The 17432-nt window shown below is 55.4% G+C and overlaps 6 protein-coding genes across 6 annotated transcripts; 3 read left to right on the top strand and 3 right to left on the bottom strand.

Moving 5' to 3' along the window:
• The first annotated feature begins 408 nt into the window (after positions 1–408).
• On the top strand, positions 409–2751 carry QBC33DRAFT_154959 (putative snf5-domain-containing protein). Its single transcript, XM_060422187.1, has 2 exons — positions 409–2370; positions 2467–2751. Exons 1-2 carry the CDS (start codon positions 670–672, stop codon positions 2560–2562), a joined length of 1797 nt encoding a protein of 598 aa, XP_060287674.1. The 5' UTR covers positions 409–669; the 3' UTR covers positions 2563–2751.
• Positions 2752–4669: 1918 nt separating this feature from the next.
• On the bottom strand, positions 4670–5161 carry QBC33DRAFT_510978 (uncharacterized protein; the record flags this gene model as incomplete). Its single annotated transcript, XM_060425803.1, has 1 exon — positions 4670–5161. One exon carries the CDS (start codon positions 5159–5161, stop codon positions 4670–4672), a length of 492 nt encoding a protein of 163 aa, XP_060287673.1.
• Positions 5162–6199: 1038 nt separating this feature from the next.
• On the top strand, positions 6200–7658 carry QBC33DRAFT_523786 (uncharacterized protein). The gene has a single exon (XM_060426667.1). The coding sequence runs from the start codon at positions 6640–6642 to the stop codon at positions 7291–7293; it is 654 nt and encodes a 217-aa protein (XP_060287672.1). The 5' UTR covers positions 6200–6639; the 3' UTR covers positions 7294–7658.
• Positions 7659–8238: 580 nt separating this feature from the next.
• QBC33DRAFT_154952 (cellulose 1,4-beta-cellobiosidase) lies at positions 8239–10548 on the top strand. Its single transcript, XM_060422186.1, has 4 exons — positions 8239–8938; positions 9001–9203; positions 9266–9354; positions 9419–10548. The coding sequence occupies exons 1-4, from the start codon at positions 8530–8532 to the stop codon at positions 10257–10259; spliced, it is 1542 nt and encodes a 513-aa protein (XP_060287671.1). The 5' UTR covers positions 8239–8529; the 3' UTR covers positions 10260–10548.
• A 1640-nt stretch (positions 10549–12188) lies between these two features.
• Positions 12189–14973, bottom strand: QBC33DRAFT_615695 (major facilitator superfamily transporter sugar). Its single transcript, XM_060432637.1, has 9 exons — positions 14608–14973; positions 14504–14545; positions 14362–14431; positions 14207–14293; positions 13436–14147; positions 13349–13369; positions 13208–13279; positions 12993–13149; positions 12189–12919 (listed from the first exon to the last, which is right to left on the bottom strand). Exons 1-9 carry the CDS (start codon positions 14634–14636, stop codon positions 12556–12558), a joined length of 1554 nt encoding a protein of 517 aa, XP_060287670.1. The 5' UTR covers positions 14637–14973; the 3' UTR covers positions 12189–12555.
• Positions 14974–16508: 1535 nt separating this feature from the next.
• Positions 16509–16973, bottom strand: QBC33DRAFT_591748 (uncharacterized protein; the record flags this gene model as incomplete). The annotated part of the gene is made up of 1 exon (XM_060431658.1): positions 16509–16973. One exon carries the CDS (start codon positions 16971–16973, stop codon positions 16509–16511), a length of 465 nt encoding a protein of 154 aa, XP_060287669.1.
• Between the last annotated feature and the right edge of the window lie 459 nt (positions 16974–17432).

The following is a 17432-nucleotide window of genomic DNA, read 5'->3' as shown; positions in this document are numbered from 1 at the left end:
GAGTTGGCTGTTCTCCCTGAAGTCTCAACAGTCCTGCTGGTTGAGAGTGCCACGGATATCCTCCACTGAGTGAGGCCTGGCCATGTTTGTAAAGTAGTGTAACCAAATAGAAAATCATTCCGTTATCTGTGATTGAGGTTCCAGTGAGCAGTTTTTGTGTGGTTGGCAGTCTGGACGATCAAATTCCCATTAAATGATGCACAATACATAGCTGGCTGCCTGCCAGGGCAGGTAATACAAATAGAAGCTCCCTTCACGGTTGATGATTGGATGTCAGATACATGTCAGATAAGGCGATGAGGCTCCGACCCACGTGATGGGCTGTGTTGGAAGCTAAGCCTATTGCGGATTAGCGCAGCCAATTTCTGTCACGTCGAGTTCTGGACGCGAAAGCAAAAACGTAGGCAGACAGGCGCCCGCGATAAACACACTTACGAAGAGCTCAACAAATCGCATTCCCCCATTCATCCACGAGTACCCGTTTCCTATTCTTACCCGATTGATTACCGCTATAATTGGCCTCTCGACACACGTACCTCTGTAGCGCGAGCTGCCGCCGGCGTTCACCAACCGTCGGACTGATTCTCAGGTGTCCCGAAGCAACCCCCCCTTCGAGGTGGTCCCGCTATGACATAAATATCTCGTGCCATCACTCTTGCAGTCGATAATATGGCGGGTCGCGCGCCGCCGCAGGGCTATATCAGCTCGTACGCGCCACGATTGCGCACCTACAATAACTCCCTTCTCACTCCCGTCCTCCCCAATACCGCCCCATCGGGTCCCTTGGCACGAACGACCAAAAGAGGCACTACAATCATCAACTATGCCGAGGATGGCTATGATGACTACGACTACGATGACGATGATACCCGCCGGCGTCCGACCGGTCTGCGGAGCTTACGACGGGATGACAGTGTCTCCAAGGTCGACCCGAGCGAGAAGGTCGGGAAGGACACCTTTGAACCAGTCGAAGTACAAGGCATCTGGCGCGACTGGATGGTAAGAACACGCGGTCCAAAGTCGGACGCGCAAAATTACGCCCAAGCCTGTCTTCCTCAGACTTTGATCCCAATTCGGATCGACGTCGACGTCCCATCATTCATTCCTGCTGCGCCTTTCCCGCTTGTGGCCCCCAATGTGGACCCCAACAATCCGGTATATAAACCACAGGAGATGACGGTACCCTACCGATTGAGGGACACCTTCCTATGGAACCTCCACGAAACACTAATGACGACAGATGTGTTTGCGCAGACGCTAGTCCAAGACCTTGACCTTCCCAACCGCTCCGCCATGATCGCAGAAATCAGCAAGCAGATTCGGACCCAGTTGGAGGAATATGCGGGCGTCGCCCTCCATCCACTCTTTCACGCCCAGAATCATCACAATACTGCGCCGGGAGCATCAAAGCCCGCGACCGGCCACGAGCCAGCGACACCGGCGCCGAACCACTTGTCCGTCAGCCGAGCAGATACTCCTGTGGGCAATGTCACAATGCCATCCACGCCGTCTAAGCTGGCTCCGACCACTCCGGCCACGGTTCGTACCGCCAATGGCGACATTACGGCGAGGGCCTCGCCAATCCCGCCTGATTCGGATGACTTCAGTCCGGATGACACATACCGGTGCATTATTAATTTGAACATCAACCTCTCGTCTCAGGTCTATACCGACAAGTTCGAGTGGTCGCTGCTACACCCTCCTGGAACCGCCGAAGCGTTCGCGAAACAGACGTGTGCAGACCTAGGCCTAGTTGGAGAGTGGGTACCCGCCATGACCCACGCCATCTACGAAGCAGTTCTCCGGCTGAAGAAGGAGGCCTGCGAGTCCGGGGGTTTGGTATCGGGCTGGGCGCTCGGCGGCGTCTCGAGCGCTGCGGACTATCCCAACGACGCTGCCCCGACAGCGGGCGGGGAAGGCGCCGGGTGGCGGTACGACCCAGAGCACCTCGCCGACGAGTGGGAGCCCAAGATTGAGATACTCTCGAAAGAAGAGATCGAGAAGCGCGAGGGCGACCGGGAGCGGCAGATACGACGGCTCCGACGTGAAACCGCGCGGTTTAGCAGCAATACCGGTATGGCCGGTGGCGTGCCGGCCGGCTTCGGCTTCGGCGGCCTGATCGAGCAGGAGGAGGAGCGGATGGGCCGGGGAGAGCGTAGCAAGAAGAAGAAGCGGTTCCGAAGCCTGTCCCCGCTCGGCCGGTCGGGGACGCCGGGCGGGCGTATGACGCCGGACGTCGGCGGGGCGGCGGGCGGCTACGGCGGGGGAGGCACGCTCGCGGAGAACGAGCGGGCGACGTGGCGCTGCGCCCATTGCAGGATCTGGGGAACTAGTGTCTGGGCGGTCCGCGACGGGCCCCATGGCCCAAGGGTACGTACAACCGAGAACACCCCGTGCTTTCCGACGTGCCTCGGTCACCCGAGTTCAACGTCGGCTTGCCCTCAGCCATTACTGACTTGTTCGCAGTCTCTCTGTAACAATTGCGGCTTCTTGTTCGAGCGCGATCGGAAGCTCCCCCGGTGGGCCAAGAATCTGCATTTAAATGATATGCGGCAATTCTAGCGGAATGAGCCCCCAATACAGAGCAGAAAACTTCCCGAATCACCTATGCCGCGCTCTTCCTCCTCACCCCCCCTTTGATTGTTTCTTGGCGTTAGGGTGATGGTTTTCCAAGGATGTCTGGGGCGCCTCGCCTTGTTGTTGCCCTCAAGGAAGGGAACTGGCGCACTTGAAGGGAGGTCACCAGTGGGTGATATCGGCAGCAACCGGGGGAGCATAATGGCTGAGCGATCGATGACCCACTATCCAGTGGGCTGATTCGTCTCATCAACTACCTCTATAGGGTTTTGTATTTTTCACTGCGTGCGGCTACGTTGGCTGGGATATCACGCTGGCGCGGCACTCCTATGGAGATAAAGAGTATCCTGTACTACCAATTCCTACTTAACCTCGAGCCTCGTCACAAAATGGTCTGCCCGACACTGCGAGTCCAAGAAGGGTTGTCGCTGCCGAGTAGCCCGGGTGTCTGGAGTGGTGGTTTTTCGGGCCCGTCTGTAAGATAGTGTTGTGCGTGCTGTCATGCAATTAGCCCTACCTAGGTTAGGAATCCTGACTTCTGTCATTAATTATTCTAGTCCACCAGACCTTGTGCTTGGTGTTGTGCTTTGCTGTCCAGACGCCCCCTTTCCTATCCAAGTATCCTGTCTATCACTGATCTTATGGCTGCCACGGAGGTAAGGACGAGCTCTTTCACTTGGCACTTGCCCGACATGATGGTGGTTAGATTTCTTCTCCATTTCCTAAGGTTCGACTCGCTAGAGTCTCAGAATGTTTGCAGGGACACCTTATGACTTGATAATCATAACAAAGCCCGAGAGTTGCTCGTACAATTCTTACAGCCCCTGTGCCGTCCGTCAAAACGGCATTGATATCGACTTCGATTGCCGTTGGGAATCGGAATTTTTGCTTAAGGGAAACATCAAATCTACTCCAGGATTCATCCATAACAGATCAACAAATAACTTTTTGCTCTACACCAGACCAGAAGAGCCCAGTCAGCCTCTCGCCACGCTTTTCTGCCCTTCTTTGCTCAGCATTACCATCCTGCCCCGAACTAGTCCACTCTTCCTGATAGCCTTCGACGATTGCGTCCACAACACCTTTAGATATCGGCCGAGGTTATGGCCCCCGAAGTGCCGCTGGCATGGTCCGACCCTGCTCATTCACCCCCCGACTCTAAATTCCCTCCGGGCGAGGGCCAAAATCCATGGTCCGCGGTTCACCCCGGCACCTGCAACGGGAGAAAAAACCAAAATTAAGAACTGAAGCGTGACGTGACTTATTGGGGTTATCGTCACGCTTTCCCTACTTTATTTATCAGGGGATGCCATTTTCGTCCCCTTCTCTCCATTCCTCAGTTACGACTTTGCCAATATCTCGTCTGTGCTAGCCCCTTATCCTGTGTTTTCCCCTATTCGCAGAGGTCTACGTTTTCTTCTTGTTTTCCTTTCAAAAAGTCATATTTGGTGGACTTGCTGTTGGAACTTCGGTGGATGATCGTCGGTGTAGTAGTAAAACCATGATCTCAAGTCGGAACTCTGCACTGGAGCCCATTTTGCGACCGTATCCTCTGAATGGCAGCTACGTCTCTTACTGATGGGTGAGCTCCAGATCATGGAGATCTGGAATAGGGAATGGGGCATGACTGCCTCTGTGACCCAGATGCTATATGAAGGGTGCTACCCACCATGTAATTTGCTGTGTTTTGCAGCAGCAATGTCATGGTTGTTCTCGTGCATCTCACGTTTTCACATTTTCATTATATTTTGTTGAGCAGAGAGTTTGTTTTATTTTTGGCCTTTAAATCTAACGGCTCAGTGTACTCTACAGCAATACTCAGGGGTTGAATGACAATCTGTCTGAGGACCAAATGAAATCTTGCAAACCAAAAGCCAAACAGGAGAAGGAAGAGGGAGCACTCCCAGAGAAGAGTGCTCTAAGAGAAAGGGGATACCCCCAGACGGGGGTATTCCAGAAAAAAGAAATAAGAGAGGGGGACATACCTCCAGAAAAAAAAAGATAGGAAAGAGAGAAGGGGGAGGTGCCAGGGGGCCAATAGGCCTCCCAGGAACCATCCTTCCCGTACTCACCAGTCTGCAGATGTCACAACTCATTGGGCCGCACCCTCCCTGACCGCTGGGTTTTCGGTGTGACGGGAAACCGCAGGCCTTGGGAGGGCAAGAGCCTCGAGAGACGCCTCACCGATTGCACCGAGGGCCTGGCCGCGCAGAACTGGGGTTTGGGGCATGCCCCTCGCAGGCACCGAACCCAGGCGGAGTTCTTCCCGGCGGACGTTGATGGAGCGACCGCGATCTTCCTCCGACTCGAATCCCGGCTGACCCTCCCTTGCCCGGTTGAATGCCTTGATGTGGCGGGCTCTGAGGCATGCGGAGACGCCCGCGATGCCCACGATGAGGAAGAAGGAGCCGAGAGCGATCCCCGCAATGGCGTACGGGGAAAGGCTGCTGTCGGGCAGCATGGTGTGGCCGTCCTCGGATCGTCGGACTGGATTCTTGAGAGTCGTGGAGTTGAGGCGAACGGGGCCCGCATTGGCGGCGCCGATGACGAAGGCAATAATCAGGAGGAGCATCAGGTCCGTCATTTTGTAGTGTCGTTTGATCTCGACTCACCTGACTCGGAGTATCAGTCTTTTCTGGGGGGGGGGAGTATGTCACTTACCTGGGAGGAGTGTCCTGTTGATCATGAGGAAGGAGAGATGCAGTCTGGTGTCCTGGCGTGGAATATATAGTCGATGAGGCTGGCCCCGGCGGCTTGTATAATACTTATTGTTCTTCATTCTCTCCCTTTTGTTTTGCCTTGTTTCGTAGTAGAGCATGAAAGAGACAAAGGGGGATTCATGAGTAACAAAGAAACTGTCCGAGGACGGTGAGCTTGTTTGAGCTTTGGCGACAGTACAATGGACGACACGGATTTAGACGGTGTCAAAACGAAGATAGTGTTGGCCACATGTCAAGGGGCAGGAGAGACAAAGAACTCAACCCAAAATCAAAGGAGCCAAATTCCACCGCCCAATGATGGACCTGATGGTCAAGAAAGGAATTCAGGACCATCACTTGCTGCTTGTGGCCGCCACGTGATAGATGGTTACATTAAACCAAGTGGAAACTGGAACGACGTTCCTCCGTTGAAGTGTGAGATGGAATGCCCGGCTGCGAGCTGAAAGTGGAATGTCGGCCACCAGTTCCGGCACGAGAAGGCAGCCCAACCTTTCACCAATTGGACTGGCCAACCACACATGGATACCTTCTGCCCCATGATTATACGAAACTTGCCTACGGTTATCGGCGCTTGGACTGGATATGACCATCGATCCCTTTGTTTGCTTGATTGGCCTGTGGCGTTGAGCTTGGATCCCTCCTCGGATTGGATCCCCATTGAGGACGTCGCCCCGTTCGTGGAAACCGCCACTTTAATCACGTCCCAGCAGCTTGGTTGGCGCAGTGACACTACCCATGGTTCGGTCGAGAGCTTAAATTGAAGGATAGGATCTATCCATGGACGGCAACTCCGCCATCTCTCTAGGCAAACAGGTAGGTAAGTACATACCATGTGGCAATCATATGATCCGGGGTAACTTGACAAGCACATCCTCGCGGTCAGCTCAGTAATGAGTAATTAGATCGCATACACCGTTCCTGCCTCCTGCCTGAACTCTATTTACACAATACGTTCCCAACCCTCCAAGCCGGAGCTTCCACAGCCTGCAGTCTTAGCACTGGTCAAACCGTGTGTCTGCCCAGCTGGAGTAGAGTTGCGTCACATTGCTGCAAGGGCATAACGGCCAGCGATCCGCGATCTGGCGCTTGTATTATAGATATGCAACCTAGTGTGCAGGCTGCAACCCCATCATGTCGCCTCGTCCAAAAATATCTCACGGCAAGTTCGGGCCTACTCTTGATCGTGTTTACGCCTTCTATTGACACATTCTAGATCGTGAGGGCTCCCTCTTGGAATGGGGAATGCACGGGGAACGGGTTAACGAGGGAGGCTCTGCAGTAACGATTAATTTCCTATGGATCTGCGTGACCCGGCTGGTCTTGACTTCGCCGACGGCTTTTGATGTTGTTTGCGTTTGCGGCCCTCTTCTCGTTTTCTCCTCTTCCGGGTGCGACATTGGGTCTCGTCAGCAAGCTAGCGGGCAGTTTCGCATGGATTATGACATGTGTACTGCGTATTCCTGTAACATGGTCTGGCAATTGTAGGATCACGGCGAGATGTCGGACTCGATATGATGGCCCCGCATCATGCCCATTGACATTGACAGGACGGCGGCGCAGGCTCGCGCTTAGCACCTGGGAAGAAGGCGTTGGGGGACGTAGGGACCAGGGACCAGGGACCGGGGTGAGCATCGGTCATGTGTGTGGCTGGATTGACCTGACGGAAGCAATTACCGCTGATGAGACCTCGGATGGTTGCTTGGTGGTATCTGCCAAGAACCGCCGCCGCAGGAGCTTCCGCCGGTCACTGCCCTCTTTGGAATTAGGGCATGCGGCTCGATATTGGATAAACTCGGTACCGCCACGCAGGCGCTACCGCTGTGCTGTGTGCATGACGGATGCAATCTCAGCAAATTGCTCCGTACGTGTTTTCCTGGTTTCGCTGGCCCACCATCCCGGTTTCTCTCTTCATCTGATAGTAAAGCTTATTGTTGGGACGGGAGTGAGGCTCAATTGGTGTGTGGAGCCGCTTGACCTTTATCTTTGCACGAAATGACGATGAGCCTCTGGGATTGGGCTCCTTCGCATTCAGCCACCTGGGGAAGCGATTGCGGGGGTTGTCATGTTAAGCCGAGTCCCCCTGTCAACGCCGGCTGTTGGGAAATTGGGGGGGAGGGAAGGATAGCCCTAGCAGAAACTGGGGGAATGCGGGTGGCGGCGATTGGACCGGCATACCACAGAGCATCAGGCTTCGAGATCAACGGCAGTTCGGAACGCGGGCGCGAGGGGACGGGAGGCGTGGAAGAGGTGGGCCTGGGCCTTCATGAGGGGATGGATGAGAATGGGATGAATTCGAATTCGTCTGTTCACGACAGCCGGGCAGGCAAACAAACAGGTACCTGGGTACCTACTATGTGAATGCTAGGCAGGTACACGTGTACGTACATCGTACCTGGACGAGCCCCGGTCGAGCCTTCCCGATCCGTTCCCGGCAATGAGCCTCCGTTGGCGCCAAGAACCAGGGCCCCCCGCCAATGAGCTGCAGCTGGCTGACCCACTTCGGCACCCCTGATCAGCTTTTGCTCTGTCTTCGGCCACGGGATTGTTCCGTCCCACTACAAGCGCCCCGGACAGGGTGACATCGTCACCAGTGTAAACCCCAGTCCTAACCATTTTGGTGCGCCCATTCATGCCCAGGTTACTCCCCCGCGAACAGGACAAACAAACCCGGTTGTATCCAAAGGGGCAACGGCGAACCCGCCCAACCCCCAAATCTGGCATGCGGGGTGCGACTTAGCCCCTTGGGGTCACTTCAACCTGACTCCGAAAGTTCGTGGCCATGAAGCTCCAATTTTCGTATCATGGCTGGTCCTTGGCCCCTGGACAGCACGTACCACGCATGCCTCGCCCTAACCTCGCTGGGCAGTGGCGATGGCCGGTCCGGCACCTTTCGAATCCCCGCGGGCCGCAAGCCGTCTTCATAGTGAGGGACTGGGGAGACTCACGCCCCGCCCTGGCCATTGGGGTTGGGAGGTGAACAGAGGCCTGGTCGGGGGGCCGAAGTTCCTGGTCTGAGAGTTGCTTGGTCTGGGGCCAGGCACTCACTTCTTAGCCTTCCGGTCCGTGTATCTACGGGTCTGGGCCCAAGCCCGGGCTGGAGTAGGCCACTCTCGAAAGACATATATATACACCTCGACGAGACCCGTCTCCATCCAACTTCTTAATCCTCCAACCCGCTCAACCCAACCATCTCTGCCATTACTTCTCCGGTCTCTCCAGCACGTTTTCCAACATGTATGCCAAGTTCGCTGCTCTCGCCGCCCTCGTGGCCACTGCCACTGCCCAGCAGGCATGCTCTCTCACCACCGAGACTCACCCTTCTCTGAAGTGGTCCAAGTGCGCTGCCGGAGGTAGCTGCAGCTCCGTCAGTGGTTCCGTCACCATCGACTCCAACTGGAGATGGCTCCACCAGACCAACAGCGAGACCAACTGCTACACTGGTAACCAGTGGAACTCGACTTACTGCGCCACGGATGCCGACTGCGCTGCCAAGTGCTGCCTCGACGGCGCCGACTACGCCGGCACCTACGGTGTCACTACCACCGGCGACTCCATGTCGCTCAAGTTCGTCACCACCGGTCCCTACTCCAAGAACATTGGCTCCCGCATGTACCTCATGGAGTCGGACACCAAGTATCAGAGTTCGTATTCTCCAAGCTTGACTTTTCCCGGGCCTTGAATATGACGCTAACTAGCTGCCTAGTGTTCACTCTCCTTGGCAACGAGTTCACCATGGATGTTGATGTCTCCAAGATTGGATGCGGCCTGAACGGCGCTGTCTACTTCGTCTCCATGGACGCCGATGGTGGTCTGTCCAAGTACTCCACCAACAAGGCCGGTGCCAAGTACGGTACTGGTTACTGCGACAGCCAGTGCCCGCGTGACCTGAAGTTCATTAACGGTCTTGTAAGCATCAGCCACCTCTCCCCCACCAACCACCTGCTTCGCTCACTAACCTCACCTTGCAGGCCAACGTCAAGTCCTGGAACCCTTCCAGCAACGATGAGAACGCTGGGTTCGGCGACCGTGGCAGCTGCTGCTCCGAGATGGACATCTGGTAAGGCTCCCTCCCCCAAAACCACCCCGATCTGTCTAGCCAAGTGTTGCTCACAATTTACCAGGGAGGCCAACAACATCGCCACTGCCTACACTCCTCACCCTTGCACAACTATCGGCCAGTCCATGTGCACCGGCAATGGCTGCGGCGGCACCTACGGCACTGACCGGTATGCTGGCGTGTGCGATCCCGATGGATGCGACTTCAACAGCTACCGCATGGGCGACAAGAACTTCTACGGCCCTGGCATGACCATTGACACCAAGACCAAGCTCACCGTTGTCACCCAGTTCCTGAAGGGCTCTGATGGCAACCTGTCCGAGATCAAGCGGTTCTACGTCCAGAACGGCAAGGTCATCCCCAACTCCGAGTCCAAGATCTCCGGTGTTACTGGCAACTCCATCACTCAGAAGTTCTGCGATGCCCAGAAGGTGGCCTTCGGCGACAACGACTCCTTCAAGAACAAGGGCGGCCTCGCCCAGATGGGCAAGGCCCTCGCCCAGCCCATGGTCCTCGTCCTGTCCATCTGGGACGACCACGCAGCCAACATGCTCTGGCTCGACTCGACCTACCCCGTCGACAGCAACAAGCCCGGTGCCGCGCGTGGCAGCTGCCCCACCACCTCGGGCGTTCCCAAGGATGTCGAGGCCCAGGCCCCCGGCTCCACCGTCGTCTACTCCAACATCCGCTTCGGTCCCATCAACTCGACCTTCAGCGCTGGCGGCACCGGCACCAACCCCAACCCCCCGACCACCACCACCAACCCTCCCAACAACGGTGGCGGCAATGGCGCCACCGCCGGCCACTGGGAGCAGTGCGGCGGTATCGACTGGAAGGGAGCCACCAAGTGCGCTAGCGGGCTCAAGTGCACTGTCCTCAACGACTGGTACTACCAGTGCCTGTAAGCGGCCGCAGTTGCGGCGGCGATGGCGCGGGAAGAACTTGAGCCCCGTACGTCGGGGCCAGCTTCCGAAGGGGCCGGGAACAGCAGCACCTTGAGACGAATCAAGCTGCGTCGCCGGCCGGCGAGTATGACGGATCGGGTCACAGGGGAGGAAAAAAGATAAAACACACTTGCATGGCATCGTGTGATCCTCGGGGGCTTTCGATTTCGCATGCTTGGCAGATTCAGCTGTACATATTTTCAGTCTTGGATGGGGGGATTCCTTCCTTCGTATATACACTTTTGCATCCTCATACTTCCCAATCTTGCATATGTGAGTTTGGTTCGACGTGACACCAACTAATTATGATCCAAGGAGTCCTTTCATACTTCGCTGAACAACCCAGTCCTTGAGAGCAGAGAGGTGCCCGAACAGGAAGCACCGGGATCCATGTTCTCACTGTAATCGAGTTTGACAGAAGCAGAGGGCTTGCAGATTTCATAAGAGCATCCTTAATAAGGCTGGGTGACTGGGGTAACTGAAATCAATATCAGCCTACTAGTAGGTAATATACGTTCGTCGTCCTAAGCCTCCTCTACTTCAACTCGAGAAGTCTGGATAAAGTTACTCCTACGAAAAATACAACCAAGGACATTTCAAATCCGAATCGCTTCTATCGTTTAAAACTGAATGAAGAGTTGAGAGGGGTCAGTTGTATAACTCTGAATTGGCAACACCATACGTGTGCGTGCCGCATTGAACACAGTTTGCAGTTCGTATGGCCAGCTAATTAGAACTCGTTGTTTGTCGTCTTAGCACATAATTCTCACCATTGTTGGCCCATCCAGTCTTGCTATCAAAACCGGGATTCTTCACTACCATTGCCTACTAAAACCCGCACATAATTACAACATTCTAGTATATTCCAAGGTTCATCGCGGAAACCAAACGATGTCACCGATGAGACGAGACTCACCCAGACCCATCCTCCACCCCCGACCCAGCCCCCTTCAATCCCAGATCATGATCAAACACAACAAAAGGCACCCCGCCGCCGCCGCTTCTCGCCCTCACCTTCTCCAACATCCTCTTATTCTCCCCCACCCTCGCCCCCGCCTCTCTCCGCCTCTCCTACGTCAGCACCAGCGGCGGCGGCAGCGGGACACCGTCGGGTGGCCGGAACCACTGCTCGCGCGGCACTGCGGCGCCGAACGACGCCGCGGAACTCGGCCCGGAAAGGCATGCGGTCCAGCAGCGCCTTGATCAGGCGCGGCGGGAGACCCACGGCGTCGACGACGGAGCGGTCGGCAGTCAGCGAGCGGAGCACCCCGTCGCGGCCCAGCGACCAAACGCCCCGTCAGCGTCGGGTCGTGCTTGAAGTCGCGGAGGAGGCGGCTTGGCTCGAGCTGGGCTGAGGTCGCGGGCGACGGCGGCGGGGAGGGGGCGTGGCTGGGGGAGGGGGGTTGGTTCTCGAGGGATTCTTTGGGTGGGGGATTGGTTTGGGATTCCATCTTTGGTTTTTGGCTGTTTTTGGGGATGACGGGATGGGGCGCTTGGGGGGGTGAGGCAATGAGACAAAAGAGGATGGATATAAAACCGGTGTAAGGATGTCTCTACGGTATGTTACATCCAACGTCTAACATTATTGGTTGTTTAAAAGAACCTATATGTTGGAGCTTGGATGGAGGATGTAATTTCTACGTCAGCCATAGGGCATGCCTGGCACTTTGAGCGCCGTCACACATCACAGCTGGAAGGCATTTGCGGACCATTATTTGCGGACCGTGCTGCATAGCCGCATGCATGAATCCTTCCACCAGTGCCCAGTGAGCGGCAGTCATAACGGATTTTAATTATGCTATCCAATCTAATCCATACTATCTTGTGCATCTTGCATATTGACTTGGATACCCTGGGGGGGGGGGGCGCGCCTAGATTAATTGGATGCCGTGAATTCAGGGGCCCCTGAACGGTGGTTTTTCGACTAGAGATACATAATAAAGGCGTGCTCTCGGACTTTTGCAGATGTGCTTTTCAGAATGGGCTACGTCTGGACATTAATCAGCAATATATCACAGTCTCTCTCTAGACTGCGTGGTCCACCCATAGGCTCTTTTAGGTGTGTTCCCCTCGCGCACTCTAAGTTCAGTTGAAGAATAGTGGTGGATTCAAATGGATCAAGTCCAAAGCAAGAGGATTGATTCAGCAGGTGAGAAATTCCTTAATTATTCTTGCTTGAACCATCCAGCGGCTCTACTTCTCTTGTATTTCCAATATTTCCATCTCCACAAAGGATGAACATCAAATTACCCGGCCCTTAAACCACCTCGCTCTTATTCTCCCTCTGCACAGCGACGGCGATCTCATCGTTCTTGCCGTCATCCTGGCCCCCAGCCGCCCCCCGGGCGTCGGCGCCCATGCCCACGCCCAGCATCTGGGCGCCCTTGTCGGCGTGGTTGCTGCCGCCGAAGAGCACGTCGATCTCCTCGAGGGCGATCTGCTTGGTCTCGGGGATGAAGAAGTAGACGAAGACGGCGAGGACGAAGTTGATGGCCATGAAGAAGAAGAGGCACTTGAGGCCCTCGTTGGCTAGGAAGGTCGGGAAGAACTGCTGGAAGATGGTGTTTGCGACGTTCTGCATCTGCGAGCACATGCCGACAGCCTGGGCGCGGATGTTCATGCTGCGAGAGGGGGGCGTCTTCGTTAGCTAGGTGGACTCCACGGCATAGACTGGGTAGAAGGAAGGATGCGTACCTGAAGATTTCCGATGTCCAGATCCAGGTGGCGGCACCCCAGGATGGCTTGTAGAAGAAGATGAACAAGAAGAGCAGGAACACAATGGCGATTCCCACAGGCTCGGACTTGGTGCCGTTGACGTCTGGCGTCGCGATGCTGATGATAGGAACGAGCACTGGCGGTGGTGTCAGTTGATTTCAGTGTGCTGTAAAGGAAGCACAGGCAGCACTTACTCATGCAGAAACCCATTCCAACAGCACCAACCATGAACAACCATCGTCGACCAAAGCGGTCAGCGGTCCAGACTAGATTTTGCACCGTTAGTGTCGTCGTCGGATGGTGTTAGTGTCAAGGATACAAGTGGTGGTATTTACCAGCGTTGAGAGTGAAGAGAACTGGGATGACAGTTAGCAGGGGCGTTTCATGGCAGCAAATAGAGAAGGGCAATCTCCATTACTTACTTCCAAAAGTCGCATTGAGGGCGTTGATGAGGTTGATGGTCTGGCTCGAGGTCCAGACCTTCTTGTAGATGGCGGTGGAGTAGGAGTTGAGAGTGCCCTGGCCAGTAAGCTGCTGGCCGATGTTGAGAATGAAGGCGAGGTAGAGACGCTTGCGGACCGAGGGATCCTTGAAAAGGGCGCTGTAGTTGCTGCTGATGGCCTCCTTCTCGTACTCGACGGCCTCGCGGATGGCCAAGACCTCCTCCTCAACCTCCTGCTCGGTGTCACGGACCGTGCGGAGAGCAGCCCTGGCGGCCTCAATGTTGTTGTTCTTCTTGATGTGCCACCGTGGGCTCTCGGGCTGGAAGGGCAGCAGGATTATGATGATGGCAGGGACCATGAGCTGGAAGATGACCACCATCCTCCATTCCCATTCGCCCAGGCTCTCGCGGTGCAGCGAGCAAGCGTAGTTGATCCAGTAGGCGATGAAGGACCCGACCGAGTAGAACAGCTGCCAGAATGCCATGATGTATCCACGAATATGCGCTGGGGCCAGTTCACCAATGTAGATAGGGCCGGCAGTGAGAGCCATGCCCTGACCGAGGCCGATGAGGACTCGGCCGGCAATGAAGCAGCCAATCTGGTGCCGCGGCGCAAACGCCTGCATGAAGGTGGCGATGATGGTCACAAAGCAGCCGATGCCCATCCCCCATCGTCTCCCCAGGTAATCGGCCTACCAAATTGGTTAGGAGAGAGAGAGAGGTGTCAAGACTGGATGGATATGAAACTAACAGTAGGACCACCGATGAAAAACCCGGCAACAATAGCGCCAATCGTGTAGGCAGTGTTTATCAGCCCGATCATGTATGTGTCGGTTTTCTGCAAGGCCGTCAGCTCGAGCCCACGTCTTTGCCGACAGGCACATGTGGGAAAGGCCTTCACCATACCGGATTCAAGTCGAAGTAAGCCAGCCAATGTGGCGACCCCTGGACTGAGTTGAAGACTGACGCATCGTATCTTGATCGGCTCTGGTTAGTTGCGACTTGCTCAAAGTGTCAAGCGTCGGATAGGGGGATAACCAGAACTTACCCGTAGAGAACCATGCACATTGCCGCCACCATCGACACGTACCTGAGCCGATCCTGTTAGGCATTTTGGGGCCGCATCATGTGTGGAAACGCAGGTTGTCTCACCAGTTGTAAACTCTCTTTGAGGTGACCATCTTGGCGGTGTTGTGCAGGTGCTAAACCTGGCCGCTCCACGTGTGTATACCGAGTCCTTCTGTTGCTTCTTGTTCAGGGGGTGTAACACTGCGAAGTGAAGACCAGGACCCTCGACTCCAGTGCTTGATGGGAGGAAGAAGACGGGAAGATGGCTGGCAAGTCAGGAGAGAAGGGGAGACGCGACGGGCTTTTAATGCCTTGTCGAGAGGCAGGTCAGGGGGGTGCTAAGACTAGCATCTTGCAGACTTGCACGAACTTGGTTTGGTGAGAAGTTCGACATGGACCTAGTTTGGGGAATCTGATTCGTCCTCTCCTCGGTTTAGGACGGGATGAGCATATGCTCGCTCTAGCCACTACAGCACCTAGCTCCATGGCCAACTGGCTAGAAAGTCTCCACGAGAGAGCTAACTACCCCAGATTCGCCTAACCTTGGCCGTTGTCATGGAGGAAATGGGCAGCGAGTCATTCCACCAATGAGAGTTTCGCCACGAGCGAGTCCCCCGCCAGCGGCTCCGCCCTTTGCCGGATCTGCATTCGGGGCTAGTGTCTGTTTTTGCTTGGGGGATTGAGGTTGAAAGCTTACCTCTGAACCATCCATTATCTAGCTATTCGCCCATACCAGTGAAGCTTCGAAGCTCTATTACCCCGTACCCCGTAGCCCGTGCGGATTAAAGCTCGACAAATTACCCCAAAGTATCGACCTCCCCACCCAGCTGCGCCTGAGCCGGGCCGCAATTCTGGGGCTGATTGAGATCGAGGTTACTTTCCGTGACCGCCGGCTGTTAAGCAATTTCGGTAGTAATCATGGCAGCTTAAACTTTATTCCGTTTCTAGAAGGATATCAAAGGCGGCTTGAAGCCACCCTGGATACCACAATTGTGTACTTTGGGTTTTTCCGCGAGCAACACTAACAGGCCATAACCTGCACGGATTTACATGCTTAATGTCGATAGCTCTGTTCTAACATCTAATAAATTTGCCATCGACATGGTGGCCCATCTTCTTGGGATTCCAGCCCTGCAACCAAAATATTTTCCAGCAATGAGCGTCAAATTCCCCACAAATAGGGCGGGGGGGAGGCGCCATGCCCTTCGAAGCGTGATCTCCTAGCCTGGTCGTTTTAGCTTGAGAGGCTGGTGGAATTTTTTTCAAACGTTTTGGCGGCACTATTGGAAGGGAAGGGGTCATCCCCACCTCTCCACGACCGCATTGAGCTATTGCTGCTCAAAGGGGAGGACGTGATTGGTGAGGCTATGGACTCGAGCACACCCCATGACTTTTTCCGTTCACCCCTGATCTAGTCTTGCTCGTGCTCGTGTGGTGGATACACGTCGCTCATGGGTGAGCGGGTTGGGGAACGGGTGGATCCGGCTTGCCAGACTTAAAGCTGCCGTGCGAGGAATCTTGGCGGACAAGAAACACCGAAAGTGTCGACGAGGAGAAACTCCAATTGCACAGACAATTAGAAAAAATATTGTTGATGGGAAGGCTGGCTAGCCTCGAGCCTACTATCCAAGTATTACCTGTTAGGTAGCCCCTTGCTCTCCGATAAACTCCATCCATATAGGCGAAACGCTGATTGTCAGCCCGGTGAGGTGAATTGTTTGCTCCTCCCCCAATTCATCCTGACATGCCTCTCGATCAAGCCCAAGCGGCCTATACCAGGAAACTAACACTAGCACAACCTTACAAATGTTGTAAGTGGATAACGGATAGCTGGGCAGCTCTCCCTTTTCACAATCGTCAATCCTTCTGAGTGATAAACATTACGAAGCTTCAAGACGACTCACCATCTAAGTTGCCAAGGGGCGTCCACCATCCACCCCCTTCGAATCGACCTCACAACACAAACACCAGCCAACCAAAACCACTCACAGCCCCCAACCAGCCAGCAACACCCCAACCCCAAAGGCCAGCCCAACCCCCCATCCAGCCGCAGACCCCATCCCAGACCCTCTCCCCACCACCCCGGAAGACCCACCGCTGACACCCCCACCACCCCCGCCCCCCGCGTACCGCACCTCGAATTCGTAGCTCTGCCCGGCCGGCGCGCACTCCGTCCCCGCCGCGCACTGCATGACCTCGCTCCACCGGCCCGACGCGCACCGCTGCCACGAGTCCGTCATGCAGTCCCACAGGCCCTCCGAGCCGGCGCAGTCCGAGCCGGGGGTGCGTCGTCCGTCGCCGTCGCGGGGCTCGACTCCTGCTGAGGCGGTGCTGTTGTCTGTGTGCGGGGCTGCCGTTGCTGGTTGGGCGAGGAGGGAGAGGCCTAGGAGGAATAATAGGAGGAGGGGGGCAAAGGGGAGGGGGGGGGAGTTTGGCGGGGCCGGAGGCATTGCACGGGCGCGGGGATGAGTACCGGGAGTAAGTGGGGCTGTCGGGGGATCCGGGGTGGGTCTTGCGTTCGGACTTGGGAGAGTTGCTTTGTCGGGGTACAGTTCCTATGCATACATGCACGCTCTGAGAGAGGCATGAAGCATGCGAGTAAAGGACGGAGATGTCATTTCCGACAGAATTTTTTCCCAGTTGTGCCGGTATCCGATCATTTATTCACCCACAAGTGTGCGATTTCGGGCTTTAGGCCCTGGTGGGAGCCACCTAATATGCAGAATCGAATTGGACGTGGTCTTTTGCCATTGGAGGGCGAAGTTTGGTGGCAGCAAAACTTCGCAGACGTGGAAAAGTTGGGCTTGGTGTGGAGATTGGGCTTGGCTACCGTGTTTGAGACAATTTAACCAACCCAACAGCAAAGTCTCAAGCCTGACAGCCTCCAATTGCCCAATCGTTGTGTGTAA

Source organism: Phialemonium atrogriseum, assembly GCF_030411735.1.
Source record: "Phialemonium atrogriseum strain 8032-3 unplaced genomic scaffold QBC33scaffold_2, whole genome shotgun sequence".
NCBI classification, from domain to species: Eukaryota; Fungi; Ascomycota; class Sordariomycetes; order Cephalothecales; family Cephalothecaceae; genus Phialemonium; species Phialemonium atrogriseum.
The sequence above is the reverse complement of the archived record's forward strand: the minus strand, read 5'-3'. Positions and strand labels throughout refer to the sequence as shown.